Below are 21,759 nucleotides of genomic sequence, written 5' to 3'. Positions count from 1 at the left end.
AATTTCTTTTGTTATTCAGAATCTTATAGTCTAAATTTTTTTATCTCAAAGATTCTCTTCTTGCTTTCTTTAAAACTATTAGCCTAAACTATTCTAGAGTCACCTTAAATGTTATACAAATATGCCCACATTTCTATGAATCATTGGGTTTACAATAACTAAAAATGTATTACCTTTTATTGCCAATAAAAGGAGTAGAATGTTCCCATTAACAAAAAAGAAACTACTACAATATCAGTAAAAATATATTTTTTCTTCAAATTTTGTTTAAATTTTTTTGTTTTCCAGGTCAAACTCTTACTCTTTGTCCTTGTTGAGCTAATCACCAAGCTGCATTTGGTAACAAGAATTTTAAGTTGAAAAGTATCACTAGCCAACAATTCTTATGTGCCATACTTAAATCCTGAAGGCTTCCCCTTAGTCAAAACCTTGCCAAAGAATGTTTTAATTTAGTTGTGATAAATAATAAGCATTTTGCTTCAAGCATTAAATAACTATGATTAATTTGCTCTTTAAAGTTAATTTTTTCTTCAATGTTTTCCATTTTGTTCACCTCTTGTACACCCTAATATTGAAGAATGAAATTTCTAATGATACATTGTAGCTATGGAAATAGAAACTTATAATAGTAGTAGTGTATAGAAAGGTACCTTGTTGAAATTGAATACAATGTCAAGTTCACATACATTCTTAAAACATTTATCCAATGTTTCGACAAAAACTGCAAGAAAAAGCCACATCAAATCACAAAACAACTTCAATCCAAAAGGACATTTTAAAGCTGGGTACCTAAACATGCAGTACCTTAAATCAAATTAACGTCTAGGAATATTGTCATGCCTATGAATGAGTCCTATTTTTACTTTGATTAATTCAACACTGATTTTTCTAACATGTTTGCCAAAGAATGTATTTCTAGCAATAATTACAATTGTTAAAAATATTGATAGTCAGATCATAAATTTGTGCTCACTATTCATGGCATAGTAGTGATTCAAATCAAACGAGGGATATGAACAAATTAATCAATGCAAAAGAACTAAATAGTTTTTCATGTGATAAAAAATAATTATTTCAGTTACTCTATTCTTTGCTAAAACAAAAAGAGCTAAATAATTTCATTCTTACATGCCTTATTTTCATAGAACTTTGTATTTTTTTTAATGTGGTTCACAAACACAGAGTGACTACTACATTCATGGGAAAATCCAGGTAGATCAACCCAAAGGGATCTACCTGCAAGTCAAACTAGCAAGGCCTTACCCCAAGGGCGTCAAGGAGATTTGATCCCGTGACCTCCCGATTGGCAAGGTACTTAGCAACGAGAACTCGACCAACTGAGCTATCCCTTGGGGCTTAAAATGGAACTATACAAAATGGAGGCATGAGCTACCATTCCTTCAACAGATTTGCAGTACAAAGGAAATTCACATATGAGCATCATGCATCATGTCAATAAGGCTTGAACCTATGTGGGGAGGTTATCATTAAGCTCTCCCAACCACCTAGGCTACATTCCACTGACATTCAAACAACTTTGTATTACAGATATGTATAAAATGATTAAAGCAAAGACACAACCTTTCAAGGGGTAATTCTCCCTCCTACATTCTTCCTTTGTTTTCTTGTAATAGTTTGTCTTAGAGCCATGTTTGGCTTGTATCCTAGTCTTATTTGACGTCTATCTCCCTATCAAAGTTTGCATTAATGTCAATTTCGATAGTGTAATATTCAAGTATGTATTCTCTATTGTATCCAACATTCATCTTCTACTTTGAAACAAGTCGAACCTTTATACTCTACCATGTAATATTGCCTTCCAAGATGGATCCAAAGTCTACCACATCAGATTTTGTACAAACCTATATGATCCAATATTAATAATCTTGTACAATGCTCTAATTTTATATAATTGTGTTGAACCATGTCAACCACGTACAATCTAACAAGTTTAACTCAGATTCATAGGTCTCAAGGCACAATCTAAATCATGGTAGCGTCGAGCAAGAAGAAGGGGGTGGGGGGAGCGCATCTCCACTCCCTTCTTTAGGAAATTGTGGCCAATAAAGAACCAAAGAGGGGCAATTTGACCTCTTCTACTTCTGATCAAGGGAAAGCCTAAGAGGATTCACTAGGCACAGGAAGGGCAAAAAAAACGTATGTCGCATCTCAAGAACACATAGATCTTTGAATGAGCTTGAAGAAATAATCCTCTAGACCAATAAGAAAAATGCATCCCCATTGCAAATAAGATCCCCAAATATGAATTATCATGTAGCAAATCATTGAGTACAAACAATATACGCAAAACCATGCACTCATTGGGAGACATGATTATCTAGCCAATAAAGAGGGATCTTGTCTAGTGGATGAAAAAACAATGGAAACCAAAGGGGAAAGCCAATAATAAATTGGGCTCCAAGGGATTCTTTACAAATGGAATTTAATAATCTGGAGGTCAGGGACAAACTACCTTAGGATAGGCCCCACTTTTTTAAAGTTGCAAGGTGCTACCTTCGCTTTTTGATGGAAAAATTTCAGCCCAAACAAAGTGTTAATTGGGTAGCTCAGGGATAAATTCCCTTCATTGGAGAAAATTCATCATCCAAAGAGACCAAAAATTGCCCCTAGAAGCACTCAATTTGGGTAAGGAAAAAAGTATTTTTGATGTAAAAACCCACAATGGCACAAAAGTCAAGGTCAGCCTAAGGGACAAATTAGCCTCCTCCAATGCCTATAAATACAAGTTAAGGCACACCTCATTTGGCATCATAAACAACACATCATTCTTCTCTCTCCTCTTCTCATTGGTTCGTACAGCTTTGAAGATTGCAGGTTGTCCTCAGACGTGCGAAGGAGAAGGAGTTTATCTATGTTGACCAAGTTTGGCTTTCTGTTTGGGCTATTTGACCAGCTCTATTTTGGCTCATTTTGACTCGCGTTGACCAAATCATGACTCGTTTGAGAAGGCCACATTTGAGGATTTCTAGGCAGTTTGACTTTTCATTGACCACAAACTTTGACTTGCGTTGACTGCAGATTTGACAACAAACTTCTCGCCCTCTCTTTTGACCGAGTTTCATTCACTATTTTGGGTTGATTTTGACCAGCATTGGAAGCCGAGTTTGTTGACCTTTGACCGAGCTTCATTGGAGGACTCTGACTACTAATTGGTTGACTGGTTAGGGCACACTTTGATTGTTGTTGACTTGGACAGAATTGTAGACCTTGACTGTTAACCATAATTGACTATTGGATCATCTTTTGGATATTTGTTGAATGGTTTCTTGGACGAGTCAACGTTGTTGACCTTTGACTTCTTGATGATTGGATCATTGTACTCTCTCTGCTGAACATTATGACAATCTAATAAGAAGAAGAAATTGAAAGGGTTTTCCCCTTCCCTAGTCTTTGACCAAATTTGGTCTCTTGTCTTTGCTTCTGATTGTCTCTTATTGTACATTACATTTATTGTTCTATCTACAATTGCTATTGATTATTGGAAGATTGAATTGATTGCTAATTGAAGTTAAGAATTGGGCTAAAGTGATTGTAACAACATAGAACAATGGAAAATTAACATGGTATTAGAGCTAAGGTGAAGAGCAAGTCCAAGGAGACAAGATAAATCATCTTTCAAAGAAGATAAAGGGGCCTATTTGATTTGGACAAGATGACTACCTCTTTCTTCAAGGACAATGAGAAGTTGGGAGATTCATCAAACTTTACTGCATGGAAGATCAGGTTGGAAGTTATATTGGATGACAACAATGTTTTGGAATATGTGCAAGGAAAGATTCCTGAGCCTCTAGAAAATGCTCCCACTGCCACCAAGTCCAAGTATAAGAAAGGTGAGATCAAGGCTAAGAAAATTATCATTGATGGTTTGCAAGATCATTTACTTGTTTATGTTGGCAACTTGAAGAAGTCCAAGGACATTTATGATAAGTTGGTTGGGATGTATCAAGTCAACAACTTGAACCACATCCTCTCCTTGAAAAATAAGCTCAAAGAAATGAAGATGAACAAGGGAGAATCTGTGTAGTCCTATGTCATGAGGGTATCCCAATTAAGGGATCAATTGCAAATTGTTGGTGAGCCCATATCTGACAGGGAATTGGTGATGGTCACTCTACAAGGTCTTCCTCTGATTTGGGAAACTTTCATCACTACTATTAGCAACAATAATCAATTTCCTACATTTGATGAGTTGGTGGGAAAATGCACTCAAGAAGAATCTAGGATGATCTCAAGAGGAAGGATTCAAAAGCAGGAAGAAGGAGAGCCATTAACATTTGTTACTCAAGGGAAGAGAAGGAAAGGTAGAGGAGGACCATCTAATTAAAGGAAGTCTGTTCTAGCACCCAAGGACTCCAATAGAACAACAAGAAGAGACAGGATATGTCAAAGATTGAATGTTAGAATTGTCACAGATTTGGCCACTATGCTCAAGATTGCCAGGAAAAGAGGAATGCTCCTAGGTCAAGATACAACAACAATCGTGGGTTTAATAACAGAAGAAGAGATGATCGAAGAGGAAGAGATGATAGAAGAAGAAAAGATGCTCTGAATGATCGTGAAGAAGGCCATCATCCTCAAAAGAAGTCAAGGAACTCCAGGTATAAAAGTAATGCAACAGCTAGTCAATCTGAATATATTCTTATATCAACATGTTCTAGTTCTTCCCCTCTGGATTCGTATGATAGTTGGTTGGTAGATAGTGGGGCTTCTAGACACTTCTCTAGGTATAAGGAAGTCCTCTCAAATCTGGTTGAGAGGGAGACAAGTTTGAAGATCATTCTTGGGGACAACTCTACATATCCAGTGAAGGGCTTTGGTTCTGTCAAATTTGATTTGGACTTTGGGGAATCCATTCTTCTTCATGAAGTAATGTATGTTCCAAAACTAAAGAAGAATTTGGTATCTATTTCTGCCTTGGAAGACAAAGGGATGAGAGTAGCCTTCATAAGAGGAAAAGTCCTCACCTGGGCTTCAGATTCTCAAATGAGGGATGTTTTTACTTTAGGATCTAGAGTTGAAGGACTCTATAGAATCATTGGAAGACCTCTACTGGCAATGGTCCATGACACCAATCATCAAAGTGAACTACAACACTAAAGGTTGGCACATCCATATTATGAAGCTCTATCGAAATTGAAGTTAGTCTCTGGAATACCTGATGTTCAAGATTGACATGATGGAGTATGTCTAGGATGTGCCAGTGGAAAGACGAAAAGGTGATCATTCCCCTCCAGCAAGAACAAGATTAATGACATTGTCCAACTCATTCATTCTGACCTATGTGGACCCATGCCTGTGCATTCTCTTAGTGGCCATCTCTACTACATAACCTTTATTGATGATTTCTCCAGGAAGACATGGATATACTACTTGAAGCATAAGGATGAGGCCCTTGATATGTTCAATGATTTCAAGGCATTAATCGAAAATCAAACATGGAAGAAAATCAAGGTCTTTAGGTTTGACAATGGTGGAGAATATACATCAAATGAGTTTGTAGACTTTTGTAAGCAAGCTAGGATCAAGAAGTAAACTATTGTGCCCTATAATCCCGAACAAAATGGTGTGTTTGAAAGAAAAAACGGGTCCATTGTAGAAGTTGTTTGAGCTATGCTCCATGATCAAAAGTTGTCGAAGTTCCTTTGGGGAGAAGCAACATATACAGCGATATATGTTCAAAACCAGGTTTTTCATCAAGCCTTGGACAACAAGACTCTCAAAGAAGTATTCACAAGTATGAAGCCCGATATTGGACATCTTAGGATATTTGGATGCCCCATATATTTCCACGTGTTGAAGGACAAAAGAAACAAACTGGAAGCCACTAGAAAGAAAGGTACATTTGTTGGATACTGTGAAAACTCTAAAGCTTTAGAATATATATATCTTGTCAAAGGAAGATTGAGTTTAGTAGGGATGTAACTTTCAATGAAGATACTGCCCTTGGAAAAGCAAGGGGCCTTCCTCCGCCTCCTCCTCATGAAAAGAAGGATGATGATATGGATCTATTAGAAGGTACTTCCATGCCGGAATCCAAAAATGGCATTGTTGATGACCCCATGGACCCTTTGGACCCTCCTCCAAGTGATCCACCCGCTAGGAAGAGATCATTATGTCTTTGAGATACATTACAGGATGTTGAGAGACATATCCCCACCAAAGGGACCTTTAGAGAGAGCAAGAAGCCATGTCAGTGTCAGGCATACGTTGTAGCCATGAGTACCATCATTCAAGTTGAGCCACCCACCTTTGAAGAAGTTGTGAAAGAACAAGTTTGGAAGGATGCCATGGCCGAAAAATATGACAATTATGCAAAATGATGTATGGGGTGTTGTTCTGAGATCGAAGGGAAAATCAGTTGTGACTTCAAAATGGGTATACAAATCAGGCATGGAGTTGATGGAAGCATCGAGAAGTATAAGGCAAGGTTCGTGGCTCAAGGGTTCTCCATGAAAGAGGGAGAAGACTATGATGATATATTTGCTCCTGTTGCTCGCTACACCACCATTAGATCGATCGTTTCCCTTGCTTCTAGTCAACGATGGACTCTTCACCAGATGGATGTAAAGACGACTTTTCTTCATGACATACTATAGGAAGAAATTTACGTTGAGCAATCGCATGGATTTGATGTGAAGGACCGAAAGACACATGTTTGCAGGTTGAAGAGGGCATTATATGGCTTGAAGCAAGCCCCCAGAGCCTGGCATGCCTACATACAGTAACCTAGTGAAGCTTGGATTCACGAGAAGTAGCGTCGACCATAACCTCTACTTCAAGGTGGTCCAAGGTATGCCTTTGATTTTGGTTTTATATGTTGATGATATATTCTTGACAGGTAGTGAGCCCCTGATGCTCGAGTGTAAGAGGGAGTTGACCCCTAAATTCCAAATGAAGGATCTTGGTGTGATGCATTACTTCCTGGAATTAGAAGTTTAGTAGAGACCTGAAGAGATTTTACTTTCTCAAGGAAAATATGTCATGAAGCTATTAGAGAGATTTGGAATGACTTAATGAAAATCCTTGGCCACCTTGATGAAGATGAATTTCAAGAAGTTGAGTGGAGATGTTGTTGGACCTAACCTGGCTGACCCTTCGGAGTATCGACAATTGATTGGGACATTGAAGTTCCTTGTGAACACCCGTCCAGACATATGCTTTGCAGCGAACACCTTGATTCAATTCATGACTGAGCCCCTGCATGCACACTGGGTTGTTGCCAAACACATTCTGAGATATTTGCATGGGACAATCAATCTTGGTTTGTGATAACTACTGGAGATGTACGACTGCATGGATACACCAATGTTGATTGGGCTGGAAACATTATCGACAGGAAGAGCACTTCAAGGTGTTGCTTTACACTGAGGTCTGTTATGATATCTTGGATGAGCAGGAAACAAAAGCCCATAGCTTTAAGCACGGCCAAGGAAGAATACATTGTTTCTAGCATGGCTAGCTATGAGGTAGTTTGGTTGAGAAAGCTCTTGGACAACGATTGGAGCAGGTCCTGGATACTACAGTCATATATTGCGACAACAAGAGTGGGATCCAATTGGCAGAGAATCTTGTATTTCTCGACAAGTCCAAGCATATAGAGATCATGCACCACTACGCTCGAGACATGGTAAAGAGAGGAGTCGTGAGACTCCATCACATATCGACAGACGAGCAAATAGTAAACATACTCACCAAGGCTTTGTCGAAAGGCAAGTTCTTGGTCTTCAAAGAGTAGATTGGACTGATGGATGTGACCCTCTCAGGTAAGGGTCTTGGCTAATCAAGAACACTGGGCATAGCTCTTCCCCCCTGTTTGAGCTCACAAGGAGAGGAATTGAGCCTAAGAGCTCCTGGGAGTTGAGGCATCCCTGGACAATAGGATGATTGTGATCCTTATCCTCTGTGATAAGTAGTATATCGCTTATTGTCACCATAGGGTGCGTGTGATCCTTGTCATTTATGACAAGTTGGGTATCTCCCCCTATCATGATTGACAAAGTATAAACCTAGTATGCATCCTACCCACAAGAAGGGCTTGTTGGGATTGCCTCCCCATCTAGCCAATGGGTTGAGATGACTTTAGATGATTTGATTCTTGCACAACAAGTGGTATCTTGCTCAAGTATAGAGGATGCAGGTGTTCTACCACTTGACTCTTCGAGGTCAACTTGGGAAGATCAGCAGAAATTTGATGGATATGATCACTACCTTATATGGCAAGTTTGGTCTCACATGTTGACTAGACAACAGGATAGTTGTGATTCTTGTTGGTACATGGATCTCGCCTAATTGTCACTGGACAATAGGATGTATGTGATCATTACCTTCTATGGCAAGTTTGGTCTCGCCTGTTAATCTAATCACAGGATGGATGTGATCCTTGCTTGGTATATGGATCTTACCTATTTTCATTGGATAAAGGGTTGTAGTTTGAGCTACCCTATGATTTCAAATTCTTCTTTTAGAATTGATAGTATTCAACAGATGAGCAGAGACGAAATTTGACTTGATGATGATGAGACATTTGTGATGGGACATATTTTGCAGTCGGAAATTTCTCCCTAGCTGAGAGGGAGTGTTAATTTGGTAGCTCAAGGATAAATTCCCTTCATTGGACAAAATTCCTCATCCAGAGAGACCCAAAATTGCCCCTACAAGCACTCAATTTGGTTAAGGAAAAATGTATTTTTGATGTAAAAACCCACAATGGCACATAGTCAAGGTCGACCTAAGGGGCAAATTAGCCCTCCTCCAACGCCTATAAATACAAGTTAAGGAACACCTCATTTGGCATCATAAAAAACACATGATTCTTCTCTCTCCTCTTCTCATTGGTTCATACAGCTCTAAAGATTGCAGGATGTCTTCACACGTGAGGAGTCTATTTCTGTTGACCAAGTTTGATTTTCTATTTGGGGTACTTTGACTAGCGTTGACTAGCTCTGTTTTGGCTCAAGGAACACCTCATTTGCTATCATAAACAACACATGATTCTTCTCTCTCCTCTTCTCATTGGTTCATACAACTCTAAAGATTGCAAGATGTCCTCACACATGAGGAGTCTACTTGTGTTGACCAAGTTTGACTTTCTATTTGGGCTATTTTGACTAGCGTTGACTGACTAGATCTTGACCTGTTTAAGGCCACAATAATTGGCACAAATTTCAAGGATTTCTGGGTAGTTTGACTTTTCGTTGACCACAGACTTTGACCTATATTGACCATAGATTTGACTGCAGACTTCTCTCTCTTTTGACCGAGTTTCACTCACTGTTTTGGGTTGACTTTAACCAACATTGGAGGTCAAGTTTGTTGACCTTTGAACGAGCTTCATTGAAGGACTTTGACTGCTGATTTGTTGATAGGTTAGGGCACACTTTGACTGTTGTTGACTTGGATAGAATTGCAGACCTTGACCATTGACCAAAATTGACTATTGGATCATCTTTTGGATATTTGTTGAATGGTTTCTTCGATGGGTCAAAGTTGTTGACCTTTGACTTCTTGATGACTGGATCATTGTATTCTTTGCGGAACATTTTATGACAATCTAATAAGAAGAATTTTAAAGGGTTTTCCCCCTTGTGGGCTTTTCCCCGAGTCTTTGACCAAATTTGGTGTCTCTTGTCTTTGCTTCTGATTGTCTCTTATTGTACATTATGTTTACTATTCTATCTACAATTGTTATTGACTACTTGAAGATTGAATTGATTGCTAATTGAAGTTTAGAATTGGGCTAAAAGTGATTGTAACCGCATAGAACAATGGAAAATTAACACAAAGAGGACCTATGGTAGCACTAGTTTGGCTTCATCTTTACCCTATCCTTCATGAGTTTTGTAATCCAAAGATTCAATTTAGCATAGGAAACACACTAGGATCCTTTGTTATGATCTCAGATGCCACAACACAAGACCATTATACCTCCTACACTCACATTTGTGTTTACCTTAATGTCTCCCAACCCCTTCGAGCAAAAATATACATAGTTATAAGGATGATGATTGACATCAATATATTTATTATGAGCACATCCCCTTCAATAGTTGTAAATGACAAGTACACCAACATTTGTTTAGGGATTACCTACCCAATACCACCCCTACTTCAAAATTAGTGATGGATAATGAACTTGACAGTATCGAGAGAACAGTGAACAAAAAGCATTCCCCAAAAAAGAAGGCATAGCCACAACAAGACACAAGGCCTCAAACCCATATCCATTATGAAATCCTATCCAAATATTTTGTAGATAACCTTGATAATAAAGATCAGGAAATCCAACTTTAAAGCAACACAAAGATCCTTAGGAGCATAGCACGGATCCAACAGGCAACCGAAAAATAAAAAATAAAACAAACAAACAAACAAATAATGAGATAATTGACAATCAAAAGGCTAACAATGAGGACTTGAACCAAGTGAATAAAAATACGGAACACCAATTCCATTACAGAACGATAACTTCAAATGCTACATCAGGCCTTCCTCAAAAGCCAACTCAACCAACTAGTACTAGGTAAGATAACAGTCTCCCCTTCTCTTGGTGTTAAAACTAGTATACAGAAAGACAATCCCCAAAATCCCCAAGGAGAGGAAAAGAGGTAGATCAAATTATAAACGATTGTTGAAAGAATTGTTGAAATGCTAGTCAACTCAGGTTGGATCAAGCTCATGATAAGTTTCAACCACATCACACCCCCCCAAAATCCCCCTCCCGCCGCCCCACCCCCCGCCAAATCATGAAGCTCATATCATCGAATATTAGAGACCTAAATGAGAAAAGGAAACATAAACTACCGAAACCAAAAGTTCTCAAAGAACAACCAACTATGATAATGCTACAAGAAACTAAGTGTTCTAATCAATATTTGTCCTGGATAACCTCTAATTTGAAAGGCTATCAAGCAATCGCAAATGACACAAAAGGAGTGGCAAGAGAGTTAGTTTTTCTTTGGAATCCTGCTAAAACTAATTTCACAGGCTTCTTCTCAACCTAAAATGCTATTGTAGCTCAAATTCAACTGATAGGCTCAGCCACAGTGAGCTACAACACAAATGTATATGGCCCCCATAATCTGAGGGAAAGTTAGCTTTCTTGAATTCTCTAAAGTTTCAAAACTTGGTTATTTAATTGCAAATCGACAGAGGTTCCATGTACAATCATGAATCCAGCCAATAAAAATGAGCATATCAAATAGATCTCCTGACATTCAAATCAAAAGGTCATCTTTCTTGCAATCAAGAAAAAGTGGGCAAAATTTCATTTCCACATGATACAGAGGGTGATTCTGTCCTATATCTAAAGATTCATATTATGCAACACAAAAGATAAAATTTCATTTCCACACGATACAAAGGGTGATTCAATCCTATATCTAAAGATTCATCTTGTGCAACACCAAAGATGGACCAAATAGAATTAAATGTTGATTTTGGGTAGCATCGAATGTGCTCTAGCCACGAAAATTGGTAGAGAGGCTAAAGCACATGAGATCTCCAAGACCCAGAAATGGTTTGGGTAGAATCTAACCAGTTTGGGAGATATTAAAATAATTAATATTTTTAATGGAGTTCCTAAGTCTAAACTTAGGAAAAATAAAATATTAATGTGAATTAATATAAAACTAGGTTGCCCACAGGGCTTTGGATTGACGGTGAATGGGTGTACTGTTAAGGCACTCTTTGTGATAGGTCACCGGTTCAAATCCCCCGTGGGTGCTTAGGTAGTATTATATAGAAAAAAATATATAAAACTAGGTTAGAATGGTCCAAAAGTCATGGATCAAGCCAAATCTAATCTTAGCAATTGATTAGAGATTTAATCTCGGTTGTTGATGGACCAACGAGAAAAATATAAGAGGAGGCTTGAGGGTCAGTTGGAGAACACACCAAGAGAGATCAAGAATTCAATTTTCTGCGGTAGGGTTTGTTGAGGAAATCGAGTGAGTGATCTGAGTTGCAGCTGAGGGGCAGTGAATACATAACAAAGATGCAGAGTTAGTACTAGGAGGATCAGCGCAGAGCCAAGAGAGGCTGACGCAGATCCAGCTAGAGGCTACACAAAGGCAGCTAGTGGCCACGCAGAGGCAACCAGGGGCTGTGTAGAGCCAGAGAGGGCCAGCGTGTGAGACGCAGAGGGTCTAGGGGCTGACGCAGAGGCTCCAGAAGCTAACGCAAAGCCCAGAGAGGTTGATGCAGAGGCAGAGAGGCTGACGCAGGGCCTAGAGGCAGTGTTGGGAGAATTTCATGGGACGGACTGAGAGCTGGAGAGCTGGATAGGGTGATGCAATCCTTATCAGAGTGACGCAGAGCAACAGAAGCTGCATTGTTGTTGTGGGATCGTTCATCCGATGATTTAGCCAGAATATCTGTCTCCTACTGAGAGGTACTACTGTCGAGGGTATTCTCTGTTGGGTGAGCCATTTTTGGCACCTAGGTTGTATTCTGAAACTGCATAATAATAAAACTCTCTAAATAGCTGCACCAGTTTTCCGCATTGGGTTTTTCTAGGGACATTAGTCCAAAAACAACGGTGCCACTTGTGTGCTTGTTTACTTTCAGTTGATGATATGTATGTGTTGATATTGTACTTGTATTTATTTTCAGTATTTACATGGTAAATAACTTGTTAAGTAATTGAAAAAGTAGGAAGAAATAAATCAGACAATACAGGAAGAATTTCTAATGGGTTAAACTTAGAAATTCCAACATGGTATCAGAGCATCGTTGCAAATCACAGGATAACTTAAGGCATCAGCCGAGCAGAGCAGTAGTAGCGGAAACAGTTGTCCCAAGTGACAAAAGTTGTTCCTAGCAGAAAGCAGCAAGGAAGGGGTGACGCAGAGGGCCTGCATCATCAGTTCAAGCCAGGAGGAGGATCAGCCCAGAGGCAAAGAGGGGCAAACATGACCTATGCAGTGCCCAGTCATCTTTCTTAGTCAGGAAGGATCAAAGCTATGGCCAGGAGGTGCAGATTTTGTCGGTGTCGGGATTGCGTAGAGCTTAGACGCTCAGTCCTTCAAGTTGCTGGGGTATAGGATGCTGCAGATAATTTGCGGATCGAAGCTGGTGGGGTACTGTGGTCAGAACAATATATAATAGGGCAAGACCAAGGAGGAGGGATTTCCAGAAAGGAAATCGAGTGATCTGAAAATGGGGCACTAAAGGCTTCTTGTCAAGCTTACAAGAACCTCTCCCATTCCAAAGCTTATATATTCTTAAGAACTATGCTTATGATTGATAAATGCGGAATTAAAAGAACTTGAAAGAGGTGTATGCTTGTGTTTGTCTTTGACTGTTCAAGTGCTTATGTATATTTGCTTATGCTGATATTTAAACACACATAAGAGTAAATAATGCAGCAAATAAACAAACACATAAGACAACAACATAATATGGAGTTCACCCTAATATCTTGGGCTACGTCTCCTTGAGCTCTAGTCAACTCGACTAGGCTCTTTGGGATTATGGTTGAATTCTTTTACAAGCTCCACGCTCAACTCCATTGGTTTACAACTAAACCTATGGGTTTAGAATACCATTTTATCCCTGGCCGTTTGGCTCTCTGGCTCTCGGCTCTTGGCTCTGGCTCTCGGAGCTGGCTCTCGCTCTAGCTCTGGCTCTTGCTCTGTTAAGCGCTCTAGCTCTGCCTTTCCAACCTCTGGTGGCTATGCTCTGTTAATCGCTCTGCTTTCTCTGGCATCTGAGCATTCACTGGGCCCTCCAATGGATTCCCCAGCATCCTTACTCTGCCCACGCATTCACTGAAGCCTCCTGTTAACTGTGTTCTCTGTGTTCTCCCTCGGCCTCTGCGCGAATCCTGTCAATTTTGTTCTCTGTTATTTGTAACACATTGATTACATTCCTTCACATTGAAGAACTCGACTGTTTCATCACAAGAATCAGTTTGTAATTGGAAAGGAACCGGCGGGCAAGAAACCCGGTCATTTGGCCTTCCTCCTGCAGAAATCCCGCGTTCGAACACGTAACGCAATACACAGGAAAACTGATGAAAAACGCATCATGGAGTGTTTAACCGGACTTCAAATAATATAGAATCGCCCCTATAAACCTGTCGGGTCCATGTTCTTCATTGCTCATCGCAAATCGCATTGCATAAGGCCAAAACCCAATTACACGGAAATACAAAGAAAATCCGCAAATCCAGATTTCAAATAATATGAAATCGTGTCTATAATCCTTATCGGGTCCGCCTTTGGTCGCAATATCGCAATCACATTGTTGCATGGTCAAAAACCCAAATACACAGGAATACACAGAAAATCCGAAATTCCGGATTTCAAATATTATTCAACCGCGTTCATAAACCTCATCGGGTCCATGCTTTGTCGCAAGTCGCAATCGCACGTCGCATTGGCATTGGCTCCTTGTATCGGGGATTCGCCGATCGTCGATATCGGCGCATCGCTATCGGCCCCAATCGCATGTCGCATATCGCAATCGCAATGGCCCCGGGGGTCTTCCCTTTGACTGTGCCGATCGCCGATCGCCGACCATCGCATATCGCAATCGGCTCACCCAGGGTCCCGATATCGCATGGCAGCCTACCTCCGATCCGATATATCGGAGATCGCTAATCGGGGATTCTTAAGGCCTTTGGTCTAAGTCCTCCCTTTGAACCTTCCAATGCGATTTTTCCATAGAAAGCCCTTATTTCTCTTAAGTCCCATTTATATAAGAAATTGCCTACTTTTCAAAGGACAATGGGCAAACTTCTTTCTGCAATAACTCGATCATCCGAAGTCCATTTTAGCCCATTCAAATTGCATTAGATTTAGATTGAAGAGATCTCTGCAATGAGACTATTTCCAAGAGCATCCTTTGACTTTCATTTTCCTCCGTGAGGAATAATTTTTAGACTTAGAAGTCTATTCTAGATCCATTTTGGATCATCGAGACTCAGAGGGAGTTGAACCGAGGACTTCTAGGAGGGAAGTAAAGAGACTCAGAAGAGTCGAAAGCAATGTTGCAGGAAACGTCCCCCCCCCCCGCAGATCTAACCCCCGAAACGCAGTCCGTACAGATGCGTGGGGGAAGCGCCTCCCGAAACACGCTTCGGAAAAACCGAAATGCGTTTCGGTGCTTCCTAGAAATTTCAGAAAGCATTTGCCTAAAATTATAAAAAAAATGGGAAAAAATGGAAAAAAAAATATGAATAAATATATATAGCAAAAAAAATATAAATATAGCAGATGCTCCCTCATTGTAATGTTAAATTCTTAAAGTAAAAGTGACATTCTCCTTTATTTTTCATTTTCATCCTTTTACCTAAATTTTTAACATTACCATGAAATGACTCAGGATGTTTGAGAGTGGTTCCAACCTCATTGGACTTCATATGGAGAAAATAGAATTTCATATCCTATTCAAAATTCAGCAGAGTTAACAGTTTTCAGGAATTCAGGATCAATGGGATTGTGGCATTTCATTAGATTATATCAAGTATGAAGGTATGCGATTAGCATTTAATCAAGAGAACCAAGCCCTATATGTACCCTAGTGTTGATGGTGTTAATTGTTGAACTCCTTTGTCATGCCCTTAGCAAGAAATTACCTTTCAATCAAGTCAAAATCATTGGTCAAGCATGTTAAGCTTTTTCTACCATATTTTAAGTCTTGGATTAGGTAGTTTGATTAAAATTGGGCAATGTTGACTAATATCCCTAAACAATCAAGGTAGAGGCAAAGGCTAGACAAGAGAAGAATCTAGATTCTAGATGGTTGATGCATCTAAATGGTTGATGCTCGAATAATTAATCATTAATGTAAAATGGATGCTATATCTATCTTGATTTATGCAAAAATATGCATGTTTTCATGTCTTCTACAACTAATTTGGTATTTGGGATGTTTGTTTTGAGTATAAATGCAAAAAAATATAAATATATATATATATAGCAGACGCTTCGCTTCCTAGATTTTTGGAAAATGACGCTTCAGTGTCTCCACTTCCAAAAAACATCCCCGTTTCGTCTCTTTTTCATCCCCGCTTCCAAAAAACATCCCCGTTTCGTCCCTATTTCGTCCCCGCTTCGTGCAACATTGGTCGAAAGAGGAGCAGCAAAATTGCAATGAAAGGGTTTGAGAGATCAGGATACACTAGACGAAGCTTCCAACTTCGTAGTCTGGAAGGCTAGGATCTTGTCCATTCTAGACAGGTATCGCATCAAGCACTTCGCCTTGAAAACGATAGCGATCCTAGTTGACCCGGCTGAAAAATGAGAAGTACGAAGAGGCAATGGCCAGGGTAAGTGGATCATCCTTGACGGGGTCAAGGATCATGTGGTACCACATATTGCCGAGAAGGGTACGGCAAATGAGATGTGTGATGCCCTGAAGAAGTTGTATCAACATACTTTCATGCAAAGGAAGATGCTTCTAGAAAATCAACTACGGTCATACCAGAGGCAGAGGGGAGAGTAGACAGATATCTTCATCAAGCGATTGATAGAGATCAAGGACCAGCTGACTTCCATAGGGGCCACGCTGGATGAGGAGATGTTGGTGAGGACTGCACTAAACGCAGTCTGAGAGGACTGGGAGGTATTTGTCCAGAGCTTACTGGGCAAGTCAAACCTTCTAGATTGGGAGGAGCTGTGGGCGTCTCTTTGTCAAGAAGAGATCAGATGGCTAACCAAGGCAAGGAGTAGCGGTAAGGGTGTCAGAATCAAGAAAGAGGAAGAGGAGGATGCTGCTCTAGCATCTGCGGGAAAGCAAGAGAAACGGAAGAAGAAGGACCTCTCCAAGGTCAAGTGCTTCCAATGTGGTGCACTAGGTGACTATGCAAACCAGTATCTAAGGAAGAAGAGCAAGGGAGAGGCTTCTGAAGGCAGCGCCAGCAAGGGCGGAGAAAGAAGTGGAGACAGATGACGACTGTGCCCTGAGTGCTCATGTGCCACTTGAGAAGTGGGGAGACATTGGGTTGTAGTCAGATGGACTACAGGCGATGAGGGGCAGGATCCTCGAGGTACCCAACCTCTTGGATTATACCTTACTATGAGAGCCCCGAATAGGAGTAGAAGGACTGGCAGATGTCGATAGAGACAGATGTGGATGGAGCGACAGAGGGTGCTACAGTGCAAGAGTCCTGGGATAGCGTGAGGAAACAGTGCGAGATGCATGGAGTTGTTGCAGCAGCGCAGAGGTCAATAGAGGGAGCACTTTTCAACGACAAAGGGAGCTTCACCATCGATAGTGTTTCTAGCCTGACAGAGATGTCAAAGTTGGGAGGATCAGTTACTTACTTCTCAGTAACTGAGTTGCAGTGCAGCAATTAGTAGTGGCAATGCTATGGGCAGCATGCAGCATGATGAGAGGGGATGCAGTGCAGATGCAGCAGTGGCAGTGGCAAGGCCATGGGCAGCAGCACGGATGCAGAGGGAGCTGCCATATAGATGCAGCAGTGGCAGTGGCAGGACCATGGGCAGCAGTACAAGATGCAGCAGTGCAGAGGATGTTGGGCGAGGAAGCCTAGCATCAGCACAGGGACTGATGTTAGATGATCAGGGTGATACTCAGTGAGGAGTATTACTAGAGCACAGTCCTCACTAAGAGGGAGTGTTGAGTTGGGTAGCGTCGGATGTGCTCTAGCCACGAAAATTGGTAGAGAGACTAAAGCATATGAGATCTCCAAGACCCAGAAATGGTTTGGGAAGAATCTAACCAGTTTGGGAGATATTAAAATAATTAATATTTTTAATGGAGTTCCTAAGTCTAAACCTTGGAAAACTAAAATATTAAGGTGAATTAATATAAAACTAGGTTAGAATGGTCCAAAAGTCATGGATCAATCCAAATCTAATCTTAGCCGTTGATTAGAGATTTAATCTCGAGCGTTGATGAACCAACGAGAAGTATAAGAGGAGGCTTGAGGGTCAGTTGGAGAACACACCAAGAGAGATCAAGAATTCGATTTTCTGGGGCAGGGCTTGTTGAAGAAATCGAGTGAGTGATCTGAGTTGCAGCTGAGGGACAGTGAATACATAGCAGAGAGGCAAAGTTAGTACCAGGAGGATCAGCGTAGAGCCGGGAGAGGTCGACGCAGAGCCATCGACGCAGAGCCATCTAGAGGCTACGCAGAGGCAGCTAGTGGCCATGCAGAGGCAACCAGGAGTTGTGCAAGCCAGAGAGGGCCAACGTGTGAGACACAGAGGGTCTAAGGGCTAACGCAGAGGGTCCAAAAGCTGACGCAGAGCCTAGAGAGGCTAACGCAGGGCCAAAGAGGCCGACGCAGGGCCTAGAGGCAGCGTTGGGAGAATTTCATGGGACAAACTGAGAGCTAGAGAACTGGATAGGGTGACGCAGTCCCTATCAAAGTGACGTAAAGCAGCAAAAGCTGCATTGTTGTTGTGGGATCGTTCATCCGGTGATTTAGCCGAAATATCTGTCTCCGACTAAGAGGTACTACTGCCGAGGGCATTCTTTGTTGGGTGAGCCATTTCTGGCACCCAGGTTGTATTCTGAAACTGCATAATAATAAAACCCTCTGAATAGCTGCACCAGTTTTCTCGCATTGGGTTTTTCCAAGGACATTAGTCCAAAAAAAACGATGTCACTTGTGTGCTTGTTTACTTTCAGTTGATGATTTGTATGTGTTGATATTGTACTTGTATTTATTTTTAGTATTTACATGGTAAATAACTTGTTGAGTAATTGAACAAGTAGGAAGAAATAAATCAGATAGTACAAGAAGAATTTCTAACGGGTTAAACTTAGAAATTCCAACATTAAATTGACCAAATCAATATTTTGTGCTTTTGTCAATAGTTTAATCTTATAGTGTGCCTTTGTCGAAAGTTAGTTGTTCTTTGCTCTGTCATCTAGACTTTCGAACAACATCAACTTTTACCCATCACGAAATTGACCAAGAATAAAAACAACACCAACAAAACTCGTTTCATGGCAGATAATGCTACAAATTCAATCGAAATGTAGTGAAACCATGCAAACCTGAGACTTTACTTCAAGTCGAATGATTCAAAGGTAGAACAGTTTGTATCACAATATTTTGATTGCAAAACAAATGATATTCCCGGAGATAACGATCTCTCCTTATCGTAACCTTTTTTATTTATAATTCTACAATCAATTGACATTGTACAGAGTGTTTAATTCATGACATTCAGATTGCAAACTCTTCACTTCTTGTAATCTCCTCCAAGAAACCCCTACAAACAACGAGTCACATATAGAAAAGAATAAAAATTGAAACTCAAAAACACCATGAAACTTGGCCTCGTCTTCAGATTTGCAATGCTACCCTAGCCTCAACGATCAGAGAGATAGATGTTTCTTGAATAATTTGATATATTTCTTGAGAGATCCTAACTCCTTTTTATAGAGATGGAGGGGGCTTCTAGAGAAGGCCAACTTGGCCTAAAACAGAGAGCCAACCTTACAAATATTAAAATTTGAAATCTTGGAGCCAAAACTTAGGCCAACTTAACCTCCAAAAATTTATGATTAACCAACCTTCCATGCAAGCCAATTTGACTTTATTCTATGAACAATCATGGCACACATACACACACACACACATACATACACTGTAACCAATACTGCCAATACTGTAACCACACATAATGTTGACTTTTCAATCACTTTGGGTACATTGACCATGACTTTGGGGTTTCAACTTCAAGAAGCCATATCTCCTCAACTGAGAGGACCCATGTGGCATGCAACCTATAGATGGAAATGACATAACTGAGTCTACACAATGGAGATGGTCATGCGAGCAAATTCATTGTTCTTCATCCTAAAATTCTTCATCAAAAGTGGGGCATCATGACCACACCATAGGAGCATCTCATTATTCCATGGCTTCTCGACCATTAAAGCTTCCAATCAATGCAATCCATAGATGAATATTAAGAGCATTCAAAGACTAACGTTGGCGTCAATGACAAAACCATTCAACAATATCCCTTTCGTGATTGATGGCAACACACATACTCCCCTTACGATTATTGCTCCCCCTTTCTCCATGCTTTTTATCTACCTTTTCGGATTTCTCTCCCCCTTTGACATCAATGGCAAAGGGTTACTCCCCCTGTTGAAATATCTTTCTTTGTCTTGTTGGAGAATGTAACTAAGTTTGGTCTTCATAATTGTATCAATATAAATTTTATGTAAAAAGCAAAAATAAGAAAAAAAAAAAAAAAATTCAAGCATGGGTTTCATGCTCAAGAAATTATTATTTTATATGTTAAACATGTTTTCATGCTTCTAGGATTTAATGAGTCAAAGTCCTATTTGGACCTATTGTACAAAAAAAAGGAAAAAGAATTTTTTAATATGTATTTTGGGTAAAATTCCCTCTAGAAGCCAAGTCAACGTACCTATCAAATCGACCCTTCCCCAAAAGACATGATTGTTCGCACTCCTTTGGACAAGTATAAATAGAAGAAAGTTGGAGCTCATTTTGGAGACACAATTTTGGAGCATCTGATTTGAAATTTCACAGAAATAGAGGAAGGCTGAAATCTGAAATGGAAAAAGAAGGAAGGGTTTATCTTCAACTTAGTCTTGTGAAGGTTCTGCCTTGACATATCCAGTGTTGAAGATCTGTTTCTAATGATCTATATGTTGTTGGTTTCTTGCTATTGATGGGTTTGTTAAAAGAAGGTCTGACTTGGCATCTACAAGGTTGGTTATGGGTCTCGGATATCTCATTTTGATCTGATTCTATAAGAAGAGAATTTTCTAGGTTTTCCCCTTGGAGGGGTTTTGCCCTGGCTTGGAGCCTATATCTTGTGTTCTTTGTGTTTTTGTGATCTTCATGTTTTTATGTTTGGTAATTGCTTGATGAAAGAAGAAAAACATAAGAAAATAATGCCAACAAATTCACAAGTAATTATCAAAGAAGGAGAAGTTGAATTTAAATTGCAAACCTCCCATTTCTCCAACATGTCTTCCTACAACATGTATTTCTCCCTTTAACTGCTTCTCTCCTCCTGACTTGCTATGCCTCTCACGACTTGCCACGGTTGATTCCACTTGTCAATATGCATAACCAAAAAGGTGCACTTTAAGACAAAGACAACAAGTCCTTTTGCAATTTTCAATTTTGAAAAATGTCCATAACAAAATCTACTACTCCATACGCTGACTAATCTACTCACAATGTTGATTAATGACTTCTTCAAATCTTTTATCTATCATTCAACTACCAAAGGATGGATCTTCAAAAAAAAACCACTATTACTTAGAATTTCGTTCTTCAACATTTAAAAGATAGGGAGTCTTCAAGTTGGATTATTAAAAATAATGTATGAACCAACTTTGCACCTGGATCATCCTGAACATTGACATCTTCCATAGTACCTGTCGATTCATCATGGTCTTGCGACAATTCAAATCCTGAGAGCATGATTGCTGATATTTTTTCATTCACCTGATCTTCTTGCTTTTGTTTTCTTCTCCAAACCTTCTTGTACCTAATATTAGAGTTCTCCTTCATGGAAGATTCCATCATGTATCTATAATCACGAGCTATATGTCCATAGTTATGGCATTTGAAGCATTCTACATGATAGCAGAAAGACGGAGCAACTGACATATACTTTCTACTGATGAAACCATTTGGATATCTGTCTTGAGATCCTGTAAGCAAGCTTCTAGGGTTTTGATAGTGGCCTTGAAAATCATCCCTATCATAAGCTCTGCAAACCCTAGCCTTATGTCGAATGTTAGTACATGAAAAACAATACCCAT

The 21,759-nt window shown here is 39.9% G+C and overlaps 1 protein-coding gene across 4 annotated transcripts in view; it reads right to left on the bottom strand.

The window, feature by feature from the left end:
• The window catches only part of LOC149259765 (Clathrin adaptor complex small chain family protein), a 220,802-nt gene that overhangs the window by 7,283 nt on the left and 191,760 nt on the right, over nucleotides 1-21,759 (bottom strand). For all 4 annotated transcript variants that reach the window (XM_089419116.1, XM_089419117.1, XM_089419113.1 and 1 more), the window contains one exon: nucleotides 651-721. In XM_089419116.1, the coding sequence (XP_089275242.1) occupies nucleotides 651-721 (71 nt within the window). The remainder of the gene's footprint in view (nucleotides 1-650; nucleotides 722-21,759) is intronic.

Source organism: Pinus tabuliformis, chromosome 6, assembly GCF_031772625.1.
Source record: "Pinus tabuliformis cultivar Carrire ecotype Pingquan chromosome 6, CPIR1, whole genome shotgun sequence".
NCBI lineage: Eukaryota > Viridiplantae > Streptophyta > Pinopsida > Pinales > Pinaceae > Pinus > Pinus tabuliformis.
Note: the sequence above shows the minus strand (reverse complement) of the source record. Positions and strands in the feature narration are given on the sequence as shown.